Genomic DNA, 17,316 nt, shown 5'->3' with positions numbered 1-17,316 from the left:
GGAAGAAAGGGAAGGGAGAGAAACAAACCACAAGAGACTCCTAATGACAGAGAATAAACTGAGGGTAGATGGAAAGAGGTGGGTAGGCGATGGGCTAGATAGGTGACAGGTATTAAGTGGGGCACTTGTGATGAGCACCGGGTGTTGTATGTAAGTGATGAATCAGTGAATTCTACTCCTGAAACTAATATTGCACTGGATGTTAAGTAACTAAAATGTAAGTAAAAAAAAGAGATCTGTGATATATCTGAAACATAAGGTTACCAGGGAGGCCAAAAGGGCATTTCTGTGATCTGTTCATTCAACACATATTACATTTATTTATTTATTTATTTATTTATTTATTCATGTTTATTTATTTTTGAGAGACAGCACAGGCGGGGGAGGGGCAGAGAGAGAGGGAGACAGGATTGGAAGCAGGCTCTGAACTGGCAGCACGAGATCATGACTTAAGCCAAAGCCAACTTAAGACACTCAACTGACTGAGCTACCCAGGTGCTCCATGATACTACACTTAAAAAAAAAAAATACGCTTATATATGTCATAAAATTTACCATTTCAGCCATTTAAAATGCACAATTCAGAGAAGTATATTCATAATGTTGTGCAATTGTCACCATTTTTCAGCTCCAGACCTTTTTTACCATCCCAAATGGAAACTCTCTACCAACTAAACAATAACTCCCTATTCTTTCTAACCCTTGGTAACCTCTGTTGCATTTTCTGTCTGTATGTATTTACCTATTCTAAGACCTAATGTGAGGTCATACATTATTTGCCCTTTTGTGTCTGGCTTATTTCACTTAGCATAATGTCCTCAAGTTTCATCCATGTTGTAGCATGCGTTTGAATTTCATTCCTATTAAAAGCCGAATATATTCCATTACATATATATGTGTATATATATATATATACACACATATATGTATGTATGTATATACATCACATGGTATATATATATCATATATATTATATATATATGATATATATATATACACACACACACTACATTTTATTCATCCATTAATCTGTTAATGGACACTTGGATTGTTTCCTCATTTTGGCTATTGTAAAAATGCTTCTGTAAACATTGGTGTACACGTATCTGTTCGAGTCCCTGCTTTCAATTTTTAGGGCATGTACCCAGGTGTGGAATTGCTGATTCATATGATTCTGTTTAACTTTCTGAGGAGCTGCCAGACTGTTTTTCATAATGGCTGTGCCATTTTACATGACTACCAGCCAATGCACAAGGGTTCTAATTTCTCCATATCATCATCAACACTACTTTCCATTTTTTGAATGACACCTATCTTAGTGAGTGCGAAGTGGTAACCTATTGTAGTTTTAATTTGCATTTCCCTAATGATTGATTGTGTTGAGCGTTTTTCATGTGTTTATTGGCCAATTGTATATCTTCTTTGGCGAAATATCTGTTCAAGTCCTTCCTTTGTCCGTTTTTGGATCGTCATTTATTTTTTGTCGTTGTTGAGATGTATGATAATACTTTTCCATCACTGTGTTAGGTGCTGGAAATATAGCCATGGATAAGACACAGACTCTGTCCTCAAGACACTCCCAGGCTAGTAGGAGAAGCGGACAATATTCTAATGCGGTGTGGTAAATCCAACGACAGTTTTATGCTGAAGGTATTGCGAGAGTTTCAAAGAGAGGCACACTAGTGGAGGTGGGAAGCAGACACGGAAGTTTTCCTGAGGGATATGGTGCTTTGGGACTATCCTGGTCTCAAAGGATGCTAGGCAGGCAAAAAGGGGGAGGGTGGACATTCCAGGCAGAAAGGAAACCGTGAGCAATGGCTTGCAGGCATGAAACAGCAGGTCGTGTTTTGGAAACTACAAACATCTACCTGCTGTTGAAGAAGCAAGTCCAAGGCAGGCAGTGGCGAGAGATGAGCCTGGAGAGGTAGATGGGGACTGGATTATGCCACATGTTATAGGCTATTGTAAGGTGTGTGTGGGCTTTATCCTGACACCTATGGGGAGTGACTGAAAGGTTTTAAGCAGAGGAGTTACATAGTCAAACTTGTGTTTTAGATCAGAGCTTCCCAATTGTTTTTCATAGTCCATCATAGTACACGTAGCCTGAGAAGTCTTGTCTGGCATTGTGAGCTGCTCCTGACCCATCACAGCTGTCCCAAGAGGTGAGACTGGGAAGTTGTCTTAGAGAGATCATTGTGACAGTCGTGTGAAGAACACACTGGGGGAAAATGACACTGGAGGCGGGCTGTCAAGTTCAACTAACCAGGTATGGTGGGGATAGAGAAAACAACTCAGAGATAGAATTGATAGGACTTGATAGACTGGGTATGGAGGCAGGGAGTCAAAGGTGATTCCCAGGATTCTTGCTTGGACAACTGGGTGGAGAAGCCGCATGTTTGAGAGAGATTATGAGTTTAGGGATGAGAGTAAAGGTTTACTTTGAAATGAGTGGCTGCGGATGCCCAATAGGCCATTAAGTCCTTGTTGGCTCTATTGGCCATGGAGAAGTGAACTCTATAGACCCAGGAGCTAGTTCAGTGTGGAAATTCTTGTTTAAAATAGTTTAATGTTTTATTATTTATTTTTGAGAGTGAGAGAGACAGAGCACGAGCGGGGGAGGGGCAGAGAGAGAGGGGGACACAGAATCTGAAGCAGGCTCCAGGCTCCGAGCCGTCAGCACAGAGCCCGACATGGGGCTCGAACTCACAAACCACGAGATGATGACCTGAGCCGAAGTCGGACACTTAACCAACTGAGCCGCCCAGGCACCCCTCCGTGTGGAAATTCTTATAGCTTTGAAAGGAACCATGGAGGTGACTGTACTATAGACCCACCTCCTTTGAAAACTTTCCCAGCCCACAGCCTCAAGGAGGCAACCTTTCATATGTACCATGAGACTCCAGCCTTTTGGACACAACTGAATGTTATAGGGATGAACATTTGACTCACCAATCAAATTCTCTCATGAGAATCAGGCACTGGGGCCCAGTGACTGAGTCAGTTGTTTGTGGGGAACCAAGCCTGAAGGTCAAGTAGATCATTCCTTTTTTTTTTAAAGTGTATTTACTTATTTTGAAAGACACAGAGAGAAAACACACATGGGCACAAATGGGGGAGGGGCAGAGAGAGGGGGGGAGAGAGAGAGAATTCCAAGCAGGCTCCACATTCTCAGTGCAGAGCCCTATGTGGGGCTTGAACTCACATACCATGAGATCGTGATCTGAACTGAAATCAAGAGTCAGACACTTAACTGATTGAGCCACCCGGGTGCCTCTCAAGTAGATCATTCCTAAACTGTGCCCCCAGATTATCAGAATTGTTTGGGAACTTGTTAGAAATGCAAATTCTCATACCTCATCCCATATCTACTGAATCAGAGGCTCTTGAGTGGGTCCCAGCAATCTATGTTTTACAAGCCTTCCAGGTGCTTCTGGTGCAGGTTATCATTGATACGGACTCAGGATAAGACTACCATTCTGGGAGTAGCCCTGATCAACCACAGGAGTGTGATAAGTAGGCATAGAAACCTGGTTTGCAGAGAAGTAGGAGACTGGAGGAGAGAGAGAGAGAGAGAGAGAGAGAGAGAGAGAATGGAAAAGAAGACAGAGACAGGCACAGACATACACACAGAAAGAGGAGAAACAAGCTCCCTGATAACTTTCCAGTTACGTGAGGCCCAGTTGTTCTTCCTGCGATCGGAATTTGTGAAATTTCCCTATATCCTTGCATAAATCTTTTATTTGAATGAAGCTTTATTTTTTATAATAAAAGTGCTCTGATGCCCTAGTTATTTCTCCAAAAATCTATTACGCGTTTACTGTGTGGCTACTGTTCAAGGCATCATGCGGGATACGAACCTGGTTGTTGCCTTTGCGAAGCCCCGTTTAACAGAGGAGGAATATAGACAATACCAGAAGGGTACAGGGGGGTAGCTACTGAGGTTTGAGATTATTTGATAAGCACTGAATAAATATTAGCTGCATCTCAGTGGTATCTGGCAAGGCCAAGGAAGACCTCAAGAGACTTGATAGTTGATATATACCTTGAATAATGAGTTTTCAAAGAAAAGGAGGAAGAAGATGGGAAGGTGTTTCAAGTGGAGAGAAAAAGAGCACAAAGGTATGAGAAGCCATGGTATGTATCTGGGAAACATGAGTGGTGTAAGGGCAAATACAAATTAAAAATAAGAGGCTTGGGGGTTCCCTGGGTGGCTCTGTTGGTTAAGTGATTCTTTTTTTTTTTTTTCAACGTTTATTTATTTTTGGGACAGAGAGAGACAGAGCATGAACGGGGGAGGGGCAGAGAGAGAGGGAGACACAGAATCGGAGACAGGCTCCAGGCTCCGAGCCATCAGCCCAGAGCCCGACGCGGGGCTCGAACTCACGGACCGCGAGATCGTGACCTGGCTGAAGTCGGACGCTCAACCGACTGCGCCACCCAGGCGCCCCATGTGTCTGATTCTTAATTTCAGCTCAGGTCATGATCTCATGGTTCGTGAGTTCGAACCCCAAATTGGGTTTTGCACTGACAGCGCAGAGCCTGCTTCGGATCTCTCTCTCTCACTCTCTCTATCCACCCTCCCCCCCAACTCATGCTGTCTCTCTCTTTCTCAAACTAAATAAACTTTTAAAAAGAAGAGGCTTAATTTTCCTTGTTGGAAATAAGGGAAGAGACTTCTCCCTCATCTCTCTCTTTTCTTACAAAATTTCTTTCTGTGTCCTTTTCAAGTGTATGTAAATCTTGGTAATGGCTAAATAAGCCTTAAAGTAGCCTCACAATCTCCCATGCTTCCTCAAGGACCTGGGAGTCACCTCTCTGAAATGCAAACATCAAGGGCAATCAAGCCCCAGATCTCCATTCCTGGAGGGAGGTCACAGCCTAACTTCTGGGGACCTGCCTCCAATTTGCAAAACTATCTCTTTGAGGTAAAGATAGGAAAAGTTTGTTTCTCCTACGGGTAAAGTCAACTGGGGAGGTGGTCTCCCCAGTTACACTATAAAGTTAAGGCGAACTATGAGTGACAAAAGGTGCTGTGAGTCCTCTTACTTGAGGACTAGTTACCATTTATCTTGAAAACATGTCTGTAATGGGTTGTATCTGCGTGGCTAGATAAGGGGGTGATTCCTTTCTGGCTTTGCAGTTTCTTAGTGGATTGCCTAGGGTGTGCATCCCATTTTGGTTCAATGTTCATTCTGTTTTCTTTCACTACTGCCTTTGTGGAGAGGATTTTTGGGTTGGAAGATCTCATTTTTAATTATATTTCCCCAAGAGTGGTTTGGTTCGTCTGGAGTTGTACTGTTACAGAAAGCAAGGGGAAAGAGGAAGCTTGAGAGCAAGCCCAAGGCCCAAGATTGCTGTGTTGGAGTGTAGGCTTTATCCCCTAAGGCAGTGAAGAAGTCTGGAAGATTTTAAATCAGGGAAGCGAAATAATGAATTTTCGATCTTAGAAAAATGATCCCAGTAGGAATGTGGAGAGCAGATTGGGAGGGAGATGGGTCAAGTGGTATAGCACTAACTGTGGACAGGATAATAATCTTAGAATACTATTTAAGGGTTTTCTTGCTCTGTTATTACTCAAACGTTATTCTTGGATTGACCTTTCCCTAAGCCCCCTAACAGTATCTGGACCTGTGTATCTTTATTTTTACCACAGGGACATTTCTCCAGGATGTGGAGACTAGAGGACGACAGTAGTGGTTGTGGCTGCATGTCTGACACTCCTGCGCCACTTTTCCTGAACGGTTTGAGTGCCCCTCCCCTCTGGCCCCACAATCTCATCCCAGTGACTCCTGAGGTCCGAAGCATCTTCAGGATCTACAGCATCTCTGACGATGTCCATCAGGGGAAAGGAGTTGCTTATTATAGAGGTCTCTACCATTGGCCAGTGCTCAGTTTGTGGTCAACACTTGCTTGATATTCAGCGAGGCCCTGAACAGCCACTGAGCTGAGGTGTTACTGTTAACAGAGGTGCCTCGTTTTCTTAGTAGCCCCTACCTGGACCCCTAAATTGTGACCGTTGAGTGCCTGGATTCAGGTGAGCTCAGGTGTTTCCTTGTATAACAACCCATAAACGGGTTTCTTTAACATGAGACTTTGTAAATAGAAATTGAGAAGAACCCAAACACTTTGAACTACACACGTTTATTAAATAGTTTAACAAAGGCACATCAATAACCACTTACTACATATATGTGTGTGTGTGTGTGTGTGTGTGTATAAAATTAACACAGATATGTTTCTTTCTTAACTGCCAATTTCCCCAAGAAAGAATTGTTCAACTCTTCAGGTCATGAAGGCTAAAGGCAAAGTCTCAGTCCCGATCTTAATCTCCCCCCCGCTCTTCTTGAGACCTACATTGATCCTCAATGAGTTAGTTGACCATCATCTTCTGTGGCTGTAATACTTAGAAGCATGCTGACGGCAGAGACTCCTCAGATCCCTTCTGCATTCTCTCAAGTCCTGTCGGTAATCAACAGGCTGTCTGCGTTAACAGGTGCTGTTGCCACTGCTTGTCGCTGTTCAACCACTGACATTCTGTGATCTTTCACCGATTTCTCTCTTTGTAGTTGTACATCCATGCAATGCACTGAATCATTCATGGGGGAAAACCTCCCTCGTTCGCATCAGGAAAATGTATGGTTTTTCCTGCGTCTCTTCTGCTTTGCCCCAGATGCCCTGCCTGCCTCTGCGCTGACCACAAGTTTCTTCTTACACAGATTGCGTCTTATTCTGATTTCCACTTTGCAAGGCTATGCTTTTGCTTCAGGCTTCTGTTTCTAAAGACAGGAACCGGACCTCCTGTTCCTGTCACAAACCTCACCATTCCATCCAGGTGGCTGGCCTTTCTATCATTACCACTCTTGGCTTTTGTTCCCCCACATATCCATGGTCTTCCTGCCTAAGGGAGAAGTGTAAATCCAGGCACTGAAAGGAAAATCTGGGAGGGCTCGGTTAGATGAGCATTTCTAGGACAAGAAAGACTAAAGAAAAAAAAAATCTCAGTATGTGTGTCCATCTGTTGAATATTAGCAAGTATAGGCATTAGGCGATTACAGAAATGTGATCACGCGTCAGGCTTATCGCAGGTCATGCTCTTTACTACAGATGCTGACCACGTGAGTGGATTCTGGCCCGTGGAACTGTGCAATGTTTACTATCTTGTCACTATTTTGGGCTATTATAGAACTTTCCTGACAATAACAGAATTACAAGAGCCTTCTTTTTTGGCCTTCTTGAGGTCGTAAATGATGGTACCACTTGTCCATAGGAATTTGATCGCTGCCCAAATGCTGTTTGTTTCAGTAAAAACATACATCCCTGTCTAGGCAAGTGGCTGTCTGCTATTTGACCACTGGAGAGTCATGCCTTTTTATTTTTTAAGTAAACTCTACACCCAACGTGGGCCTCAAACTTACGACTTGAGATCAAGAATCGCATGGCTCTACTGACTGAGCCAGCCAGATGCCTGGAGTCATGCCTTTTAAAATACAAACACTCCCAGGGGGCAGCACACAAACACTGCCAGTCTAAAACCATAGCCTGAGTGGTCTCTTAGATCTCAGCTCGGAGCCACTCTCCATAGCCTGAGGTGCCCAGCAGGGAAGTTCCGAAGGAAAAAAGCCCAGATTTGTCCGGGTTAGCAGGCCCGACAAGTTGCTACCTGGGGCTTCTAGGGAGCCAGAAGCCACCACAGAGAGACTCTTAGAAGAAAGCTGAACAAAGAGGTTGAAAAGCATCACGCTAACCTTTACATCCATATCCGGTTTTGCCTGTGGGTCAACTTCCCTCTGGCCAAGAGAAACTCCATTTTGATTGTGGTTGGGGATGCCTGCCCTGAATGCTTATCATTCAGCAGCTTCGAAGAGGAAAACATAAACTGGATTCTGAAGGGGCCAAAGACCTTTTGTAAATGTCCAAGTGAACTGGTATTCATACTGGGATTACCAGAGACTCACAGAAACATGTACCACACGCCCACGGGCTCAAAGTCGGCTTACCGAGAAGTGCCATAGTGGGAGGCACACGCAGCAGAAAGAGTAAAGCAGGGCACAAGGGACAAGGGAGCTCTTAGCTCTGTATGATTCGGCCGACACTGGATTTCCTCCCTGGCTCTTTGCACAGTTACAGACACGTGAAGAATACTTTAATCTGTCACAGCCTCTCATCTCAGCCAAAGCCTCTTCACCTGAGTTTTCTACCAGCCCGACTACCAAACAGTGGCCAATCCAGAGAAATTCCCAACTAGCGTTTTTTAAGTATTTAGAAATCTGTCAGAATAAAATATTACCAAGTTACATTTTGCTTTCTTAAAGAAGAAAAATCATTATGTGTTCATTCCAGTGCCATTTGTTGGAGAAAACCAATTTTAAGTGAGAGAAAACATTTTGATGGAAAAATTCATGCATCTCATTGTTATGAAACCATTGATGCCCATCTTGAAAAAAATGAAATGAACAACACTGGTTTCCTATGTTCCACTGAAGATGCAAGATAGAGATGAATAACCAGAAAATACAAACTTCTAATAACGTATCTTATAAAATGCCTCAGGATTTCTGAAGCACAATAGAAGCCAGTAAGCATTATCTCAAAATGTTTAGTTTTCTTTTACTAAAATACAAATGTGCCTTTCCGGTGTTAGCAACTTCACTATCAAAGAAATAATATGTCTAATACAATGAATGTATTATCTATATAATTCATAATACTGAAGGCATATCTGGAAATAAATTTCTTCTATGCATGAAATAGATCTTTGAACCAAATCATAAATTTAAATTTTGTATTAGAATTACTAAATATTAGGGTTGATATACTAGAACAGGAGTCGCTTTTAAGTAAACTCCTAATGTGTGAATATGGATTCATAAAAAAAAGACATAACCAAGACATTTACACATTTTATTAAAAACCAAAAATAAACAATGCAGAAGTAGCATACTAAAATGACTGCATAATGCACACTTCTAAACACAAACAAGCAGTAGAGCACTATAATTTGGGGGGGAAAACAGAAAAAAAGTCAAAGCATCTAACCTATTGATAGCAGTTGAGGGAATGAACTATTGCATTTTGGAGGCAAAATATGATGCGAACAGTTTACATTTCTGAACTATTGTGGTCATTATTTAAATTGTTAATTGTTGCACGTGGCTAATAATTTTCTTCTCCACGGGTATCTTCTGCCCCAAACGTGTGCTTCCATTTTCTACATCATACTGGAACGTTGTTATACAAACGTTACAGAAAGCTCTTTTAAAAAGAGTACATTTAGGAAACTCTTTACATTTAAAAGACTGTAACTTGGGGCCGTGATAACAAATGGCTCATTTGCAAATAATCAAGCACTAACAGTAATAATAAAAGGAAATGTATTTTGAAAAGGGCAACCCCAGAACCCAAGGGTATGATGGCCAGATCATTCTCTCAACTGCTAGACACAAAAGACACAGCAACAGAATAATTTGGTTTCCATCATGAACAAATAGCATCTGTATACAGACATAAAGCTTTGCAACCATGCAGTTCTATGACAGATAAATCTTTAGGTTGTGTGTTTGGGAGAAAAGAGCATGGCTTAAAGTTGGGTTACTTTTAGGTCTTGTTACAGAGGTATTTTTTTTTTAATTAAAGTAATACAATGTAGAAGGTGTACAATGTAGAAGGTGAGAATTTTTGCAATACTTTCAAATAGTTGTGGCTTATTTTATAGTGATATATTTTTTTCCTTTCGGGTATGCTATAATTGAGGATGGGTTCTATTTAAAGATCAAATTTCCTGGAATAATCCTGCTTTGGAGTAGTAATGGATGGTTCTTTCCAGGCCAGGTGGAGGCTCTGGAAACTGTATGAACTAGTCTAACTGAACCCTTTCCCGGGTTTAATTACAAAGGTCGTCCCTTTTTGGCCTCGAGTCATTCACATTTTTTTATACTTCATTCTCTAATTTGACTTACTGAGATAGAGCCACTGTGTCTGAGCTCCAAAGAGCGTGACCCAACGGCTGTCAGTGTGCACAACATGCCATCAATTAATCGGTTATCTTTTGTGATGCTGCTAGGTTCATTCTTACTGTTTTATAGATGATTCCTCACTTAAAATCTTACATGTCTATTGACCTCATGACAATGTATTCTCGTGGCGTACAGATGCACAAGGAAGTGTCAACACAAGAACACAGGGTAAGTTGGGAAAGTATGTTGGCGATGAGGTTGGAGTTGGGAGTCCCTAACTACAGAAGGCATGAATGCTTACATTTTATACCAGTGGAAATGCTGGTCAGACGGTTGGGCTGTTAGTTGTACAGCTGACTCTAAATGATTAAGGGCTGAAGGGAGAAAAAGAGAAATTGCCAACCAACTGGCCCTGAGCTATTGGACAACCGTTAAGGCTTGGTTGCTTGCTGGCTTTGGCGTACCTTCCTGTCTCTGTAAATGAGGACCATCAACATGGGTAAGTGATACTAATACCAACTCCCTTAATCCCAGGGTGGGTAACTTCTCCAAGGCGAGGGTGACACACCCCAAGACGTAAAAGACTCCAAGTACCAATGGTCATCCATCTAACCTCATTGCCTGGAGACGACAAAAAGTGAAATGGTGACTGGTACGTGATAGGGGAGCTCCAATTGTCAGGGGCGGTCTGGTTAAAACATTCTTTTCCAGCTCCATATGTAAGATTGGGACTGGTTCTCTTCTGTTAGGTCAAGCAGTGGGAGGCTGTAGCAGCACAGTGAAGCACTTTCTAATCTGGTAAAGGGAAGTCAGAAAACAGCTTCCACTGAACAGCTGTGCCAGGGGTATTTTGTTGTTGTTGTTAGAGGGAACGAAATGCCCCAAGCTGGCCACACTTGATTGTTAAATTAAGTCTTTCAATGGTTGCCGATTTGGTTTTAGGATAAGGATTTTAAAGGGGGAAATAGTGGTGAATGTTAACAATTTGATTGTCACTGAAATGGGTATTAATTGATGTAACTGATACCTCTCAATATGGAGTTTCCTATCAAAGATGACATCTCTGTTGATCAGAATGGAACTCTCCATCTTGTAACTTACAGGGTGTTTTACTGCTTGCAACCACTGAAAAAAGAAAACCTTTGCCAGAACCCTGCCTGGTGCGTGTGTGTGTGTGTGTGTGTGTGTGTGTGTGTGTGCGTGTTTACAATGGAGAGTAAATTTAAAAAGCAAACAATCTGTGCTACTGGTCCTGCTTGGTAAAAGAAGAAGTACTGTCACTTTCAGTCAGTGCTATTAGCTGAAGTTGACCTGTTACCCGTTACCAGTCTTTTCTTTTGGTGACCTACCTGTAGCAAACCAGAAAGCTTCCGCAACAGCAAAGCAACATCAGGCTTTAGTTACGTCTTCTTAAGCAAAATCCCCCTCTTCCTCAAGGCCTTAGAAATACCTCTATCTTACTAACTTTTCCACTATTATCACAGATTTCTTATATTAAAAAAACAAAAACTCCAAGCATAGTGTTCATGGACTATGTACATAAGTGCAAAAAAGGTGTTTCTCACACAGTCGCACCCTAACTGAGACCATCAGTTGGCTGCAGCATATGCCTCTCAAACACTGTTAAGGGGTCATTCCACAGTATCTTTATGCGTGGTTTTACAAATTGGAATTGATTTCAAAATAGGCTTTCATCATTCTTCAATCCTCACTTGGATATATTTGTGTGAGTACACAATTCCAGAAAAGAGAATTTTTGCCGTGACAGCTACGCCTCCTGCACGGGGTAATTTGGAAAACACAATGTCATGAAAAAAGGTCAGGTAACAGATTATAAATGCAATAATTGTGTTTTGGAGTCTAAACACTGTGGAATAACCCTATCCACACAACAAATTCTATAAGCTATAAAGCTGACCCTAGAATCCATGTGTTGTAAACTTTTTGATCCAAAAGTCATACAAGGACACACATTCAGCGTTTGCGTGGCAATTTGGGCTTCAAGGACAATTCCGCTAGATCTGTTCTCTGAGTTTTGAGCTGTACCTTCTACAGGCTCATACTGCCAAAAACCATGTATAGTTCACAAGTAAAATTATTATCAAAAAAATGTGTCTAAAGGTAGCCATGTTGTAGTTTTGTTGCTCAAGCAACGACTAAATATAATTAGTTAAAAATTATTATTTGTATATAAAGTTAAGTTTGTTCTTAAACTGTGAGCTGTAAAGAATAACTATGGACTATAATCTCTATGTTGTCATGCTTCAGTATCAGTGTCAAACCTATCTAGGTGGGTTGAATACATGTAGTAAAATCCAACTTTCTCTAACTCTCCTTCAAAATTAAGTTCATGAGTTACTTAGATACAAAAAACGTAGTAAAATGAAAACCTTAAAAACTAAAAAAGAAAAATGAAAACATGGCACCAATCGGTGACTTGGTGCTCAGAACCCAGATCTTGTAATTAAATCGACAGTTTGATGATGCAATCAACTAAGTTTGCAAAAAAAGTTGTGACACTCTTTTCGATACTATTCATTCCGGTGCCTTTGACAGGCACTGACTGGTACAATGAAAAATCAGGCCACTATCTTCCTACATCTATTCAACAGAATTGGGGAATCAGATTTCCCTACTTCTATTTAAACGTGTGTAGAAATGGAGAAGAGACAAAAAGAGGACAACACTTAACGGCAAGATCAAAGTGCTTTCACGTGTTCAAAAAACGGATGGCGAAGGTGGATGGAGGAGGGAGAAGATGGCTTTTCACATGACAACGAACTACAAATTAGACTCTAGTCTAGACAAATGAGATGAAACGCAACAGCTGGTCAGAGAATCATGCTCCAATTTTCAAAGTAAATACTGTATTTAAGTAGCAATTTTATGAATCCATTTGGTTTTAATTTAATCTTTATCCCTCTTTAAAATATACTTATGGTCACATAGTGCCTTTTGAAAAAAAAATTTTGGATACTACTAAAACCCTCTTAACAGATAACTTCTAGATGATTTTCTCTGTATACCTGACCTGTTTTATCCAAGTTTCAGTACTCTGGCCTAATTTTACAAAAGGCTGAGTGAGAGAAGTGGACAAAGACAATAATTTTGGATAAATAAGAATAGAAGCCCTTGTCATATACAAAGCTTATAAAATGTTAACTAAGAATCACAAGTGGTTGGAATTTAATATATACAATTCATCCAGTAAATTGTTGTTTAGAGTCACTGATTAGTCTTGTGACTTGGCTTTTGAACTGCGAATTTATAGTCTAATGACTTTCCTTTCTTCTTTTCTTGAATAAACATAATTTGAATAAGACATTGCACAACTAGTTTAAAGAGTGCTATCTTAAAATTGCCTTTTTGTCAAAGTTCTTTCACATCTGATCAAAACTTTAGTGCTTTGAGTTTTCTTTCTTTAAATTCATTTACAAAGCAACTTGTAAAATGCCAGCCATTATCAAATATTATGGCACCAAATCTACAACTACCCTGAATATCCTTCACGGACCCTCTTACTAAAAAATAAGTCACTACTGATGTCTTCCAGTGCTCACAGCATCAGAAACACTGCTGTTCTCTAGGTTTCTTGTCTATGTGCATCTTCGCCAGGAGTTTCAAAGGTGAAATGAGACAGCATGCTTTCGCGAAACGTCGAATGACACAAAAAGAGTTCGTTCTGCACTGAAAACATCTCTAACCCCTTTAAGGAATACAACCAGTCTGGCTCAGGTGTATCCTTCCCCGATTTGTGGGATTAGCTCTGCCCTTCCGGAAAGGGACTGGCACAGTTACACAAAACTCAGCTCTACACACAAGTCATTTCACAAAGGCGTACACTACTTTCTTCTCTAAGAATGTTAAGATTTTGGGAAACAGAAATTAAGTGGTTCAAGGAATCAACAGGTAAAAGTCAGGACACCTCTTATTCTGTAACCCCAGGCAATACTGTTAACAGATGACAATATCTTGAAATTACTGATGATCAGGATCTGGGATTCCGAATTAAGAACAACAGGCTATCACATACCAAACAGCTATTTTTTGCTCTTTTGTATCCTGAGCTATATTGATCTGCTTCGGGATGGGGTCTCAAATGTTCCGAAGCACAATGTGAAACAGAGGAACAACAGAAAGTCAGGAGAGTTGTTCAGGGTCTTACTGTCACCGATCAGGTAGGTAGGTGGCCTTGAGCAGGTCACATGCCCTAGGCCTCGGTTTCATCGATTGTGAGAAGGGTTTGCCAACTCCTTCGTTCTGTGATTCAAATGCTGCTAGCCAGCTTAAGGTATCCTAAGTGGGAATTTTCTCTTTGCCTGCCATTTTCATGCAGGAAAATAAACGTGGCTTACATGTTAAATTTGATGATTGCATGCTTTCTAGTGAAAGAATAAATATTTAGTAGCAAATATTATATCCTACGGTTCCAGCACGGTGTAAGAATAGGAACTTTAATCGCTGAGTACCTGGAGGAGCTACGTCACATGCCATAGGAATCACTATTTTACTTGGTTATAAATTATTTTCATAAGTATTAGTAATGTGAATTCAGCTCAGCTCTATGGGGTATAGCTGGTCTGTTTCATCCAAAGGGTGCTAAAAACCTCTCTATTATAATTTTCAAATACATATAAAACCAACAGACCTAAATAAAGAAACAAACAAATGGCTGGGTTATGATAGGAGAGACTCTTGTCAATCAAGTCTGGGAAGGGCAGCACTTGGCATAGGCACCTGCTCCTTCACTGAAGGGGTCAGCAGAAGTGGAGATTCAGTCGAATGGAAGCTAAAGACAATCGTGGACAGCCCTCCTATAAGTTTTAAGTAAATCAGAGAATAATTTAAAATGCCTTCCTACCCCGCCTCGCCACCCCACCATTTCTCCAAACCCATACTCGGGCTCCAACTGTGATCAGTTGGAAGACTGTCCATCTGGGGGACAAGGGCCTCCCTTCGAATCAAATCTCCGTCACCCTGACTTTTGCAAGATTGGAGCTTACTTATTATTCAAAGACAAGTCTAAAGAGCACGAGCCATTTGTATTCAGAGAATGGCACTTGTGTAAAAGGTTACATTGCAATGGTTTTTTTACACACTTTCCTCCAAAATGTAAAAACTATCTCTACCCCTCCATCTCTCTGTTTAATTTATAACCTACAATTAGCATACCTTTAAGCCTCCAAGTAACAATTTTCAGCTGAATTTGACAAATGGCTCAGCTTTAGATGCTCAACCTAGGAGATAGGATCCTTGAACCACAAAAAATGAAACGGGCACCTTACATAATTCTTTTAGGATAAATGCAGAGAAATTCACTTACAGGTAAATTGTAATTTTGCAAGCTTCTTAAGGAGTGAGATTAGAGGTTCATATTTCAAGAAGTTTCCTGGGTTTTTTTGCAGGTAATTATTTCTCTCTCACAAAAAAATACCTACTCACGTGATTGTATTATGCAAGGTCAGATCTGCAGGTACAAATTATACACATGCATGCTTATGAACAGGCTTTGCGCACACTCAAAAGTGAGGCCTTTTAAAAGTCTGCCCCAAGAAACCTACAGACATGTTCTAAAGAGAGAGAAAGCATATTAATATTAATCTGTAATGGTTTTAAACACAGATATTTCTGCTTCCCATTAGTAATATTTTAGTTGAAATCAAACACCACACATCTAGAGGAAAACACTATAGTATGTAAAAACCTAACACATCACATCACACCACAATACAATACAATACAATACAATACAATACAATACAATAGTGGGAAAAACGGTATTGGATACATTTGCTACATTCTAAATCAACCCAATAGACTATTGTGTAAACAAAACAGTAAGGTAACACTTCAAAACAGATGAACATTTATCCACCAAGAATGCACAGTAAGCCAACAGTCCACTGTAGAGATTCACTCAGCATATTTGTTATTGGAAAATCACAAAGAATAATGCAACAAATGACAAAATGTTACGGTCACGTTCTACCTAATAATTCAGATAAGATAAATGGTAGTTTTCTATTCATGTTTTAACATCTGCACTGATTGGTTAATGTTGTATTTTTGTTTGACTTTGTTGGTTGGTAAGTGGGTTTTGTTTAATATATTGACTGTACCACACTTATTCTTGTGTTGGTAGAAGACCTATGAGAATATATATAGAAAGGCCATATGGAGGTTCTCACGGAGAGATCCTGATACTCCATAGCTCTGTTGTTCAGAATTTCGACTGAAATAGAAGAAGAAAGAAAGAGTGAGAAACATTAAGGGGTTATTGAAGCAGGAGTCGGGATACTTGTCTCTTCTGCCAGTTCTGTACGTGAACTGCCAATATATTACCCACCCTGAGTTTCATGTTCTACATCTGTGGAAATGGGGCTGTCAGAAATGGTCGCCAAGAGTCATATACCATGACAGTTTATGGTTGTCACTGAGTGCTAATGTACAGAATTGCCCTAAGTTAAGGCATTATCCGCACAACGCTTAAACGTTTTGATGAACATCCACCCGTCTCTCTACTTTCTTCAACAAGCAAATATTAACCACACTTTAAACTTTTTAATCTGAACGTTTTGGAGCCATGTGGAAATAGCCAAGGTGTGAAATCGAGGTATATAGTATTTTACAAAATTACAGTTTTGAACTTTGGGGAAATTTTCAACATCTGTTACACATTGAAGTGATTACGGTCTGCCAAATACCTCTACGTTTTCTAATGGAATCTGGCAGAAAGGAATCACGATTCTCAAGCATGTACTGTTGGAAAGCTAATTATATTTGACCACTTTTGTTTACCTTGCTGTAAAGAAAGCAGCCCATGAGAATCAGGCAAGTGTGCGCAAAACCTATATTCTCATGTTTGGTGCTATTCCCAAGTTGTCACCATCCCAAATGGTACCCCTGAACACAATTACAAGGTACAGCTACCTCAGTTATTCCATGCCCTCGAAGGTGCCTTTTTAAAACACTCCTTAGGGTTGAAGGGACTTGTTTATCTAATGTGCAGTCAGCTGTAGGCTCTGCCCAGGACGGAGTGAGTGTTTGGAGCCAGTTCTGAGAACCTCAAATTTTCAATGACTAACATATGCCATTCAGAAGTGGTACACTTGTTGAATAAGTCCCTATTATTAATTAATTAAGATACCTAGGAGTCTTAAGTGGCTTGAAAAGTCACATTTTCCAAGTCAATGACTGCTCAAATTAAGTATGTGCTAGGGCTGCTCTGGACCAGGCAAAGAGGAGATCAAAGGTGTGTGTGGGGGGGGGGGGAGTGGGGCAAGGGGAATCCAACAACAACACATTTCTTTAAAGCCATGATTTGAATGAAAATAATGATTACATTACTAAATTGTGTCACTCA

The 17,316-nt window shown here is 40.7% G+C and overlaps 1 protein-coding gene and 1 long non-coding RNA gene across 14 annotated transcripts in view; one reads left to right on the top strand and one right to left on the bottom strand.

Moving 5' to 3' along the window:
* Window positions 1-13,275, top strand: part of LOC121025532 (uncharacterized) — a 117,737-nt gene extending 104,462 nt beyond the window's left edge. For 4 of the 5 annotated variants that reach the window (XR_005788091.1, XR_005788090.1, XR_005788093.1 and 1 more), the window contains one exon: window positions 5,654-13,275. This is a non-coding gene — a long non-coding RNA (uncharacterized LOC121025532). Of the gene's footprint in view, window positions 1-1,527; window positions 2,622-5,653 lie in introns of those variants that run through there. The other variant, XR_005788092.1, reaches the window with a different exon arrangement.
* The window catches only part of MBNL3 (muscleblind like splicing regulator 3), a 112,233-nt gene continuing 103,804 nt past the window's right edge, over window positions 8,888-17,316 (bottom strand). For 7 of the 9 annotated variants that reach the window (XR_005788088.1, XM_040468069.1, XM_040468066.1 and 4 more), the window contains one exon: window positions 16,072-16,185. Coding sequence is in view for 2 of the 9 variants with exons in the window: in XM_040468071.1 (XP_040324005.1) it covers window positions 16,055-16,185 (131 nt within the window). In the remaining 7 variants the exon portion in view is untranslated. Of the gene's footprint in view, window positions 16,186-17,316 lie in introns of all 9 variants that reach the window. The other 2 variants (XM_040468071.1, XM_040468070.1) reach the window with 2 other exon arrangements.

The sequence above is a fragment of the Herpailurus yagouaroundi genome, unplaced genomic scaffold, assembly GCF_014898765.1.
Source record: "Herpailurus yagouaroundi ecotype Mexico unplaced genomic scaffold, PumYag 67681, whole genome shotgun sequence".
In the NCBI taxonomy this organism is placed as follows: Eukaryota; Metazoa; Chordata; class Mammalia; order Carnivora; family Felidae; genus Herpailurus; species Herpailurus yagouaroundi.
Note: the sequence above shows the minus strand (reverse complement) of the source record. Positions and strands in the feature narration are given on the sequence as shown.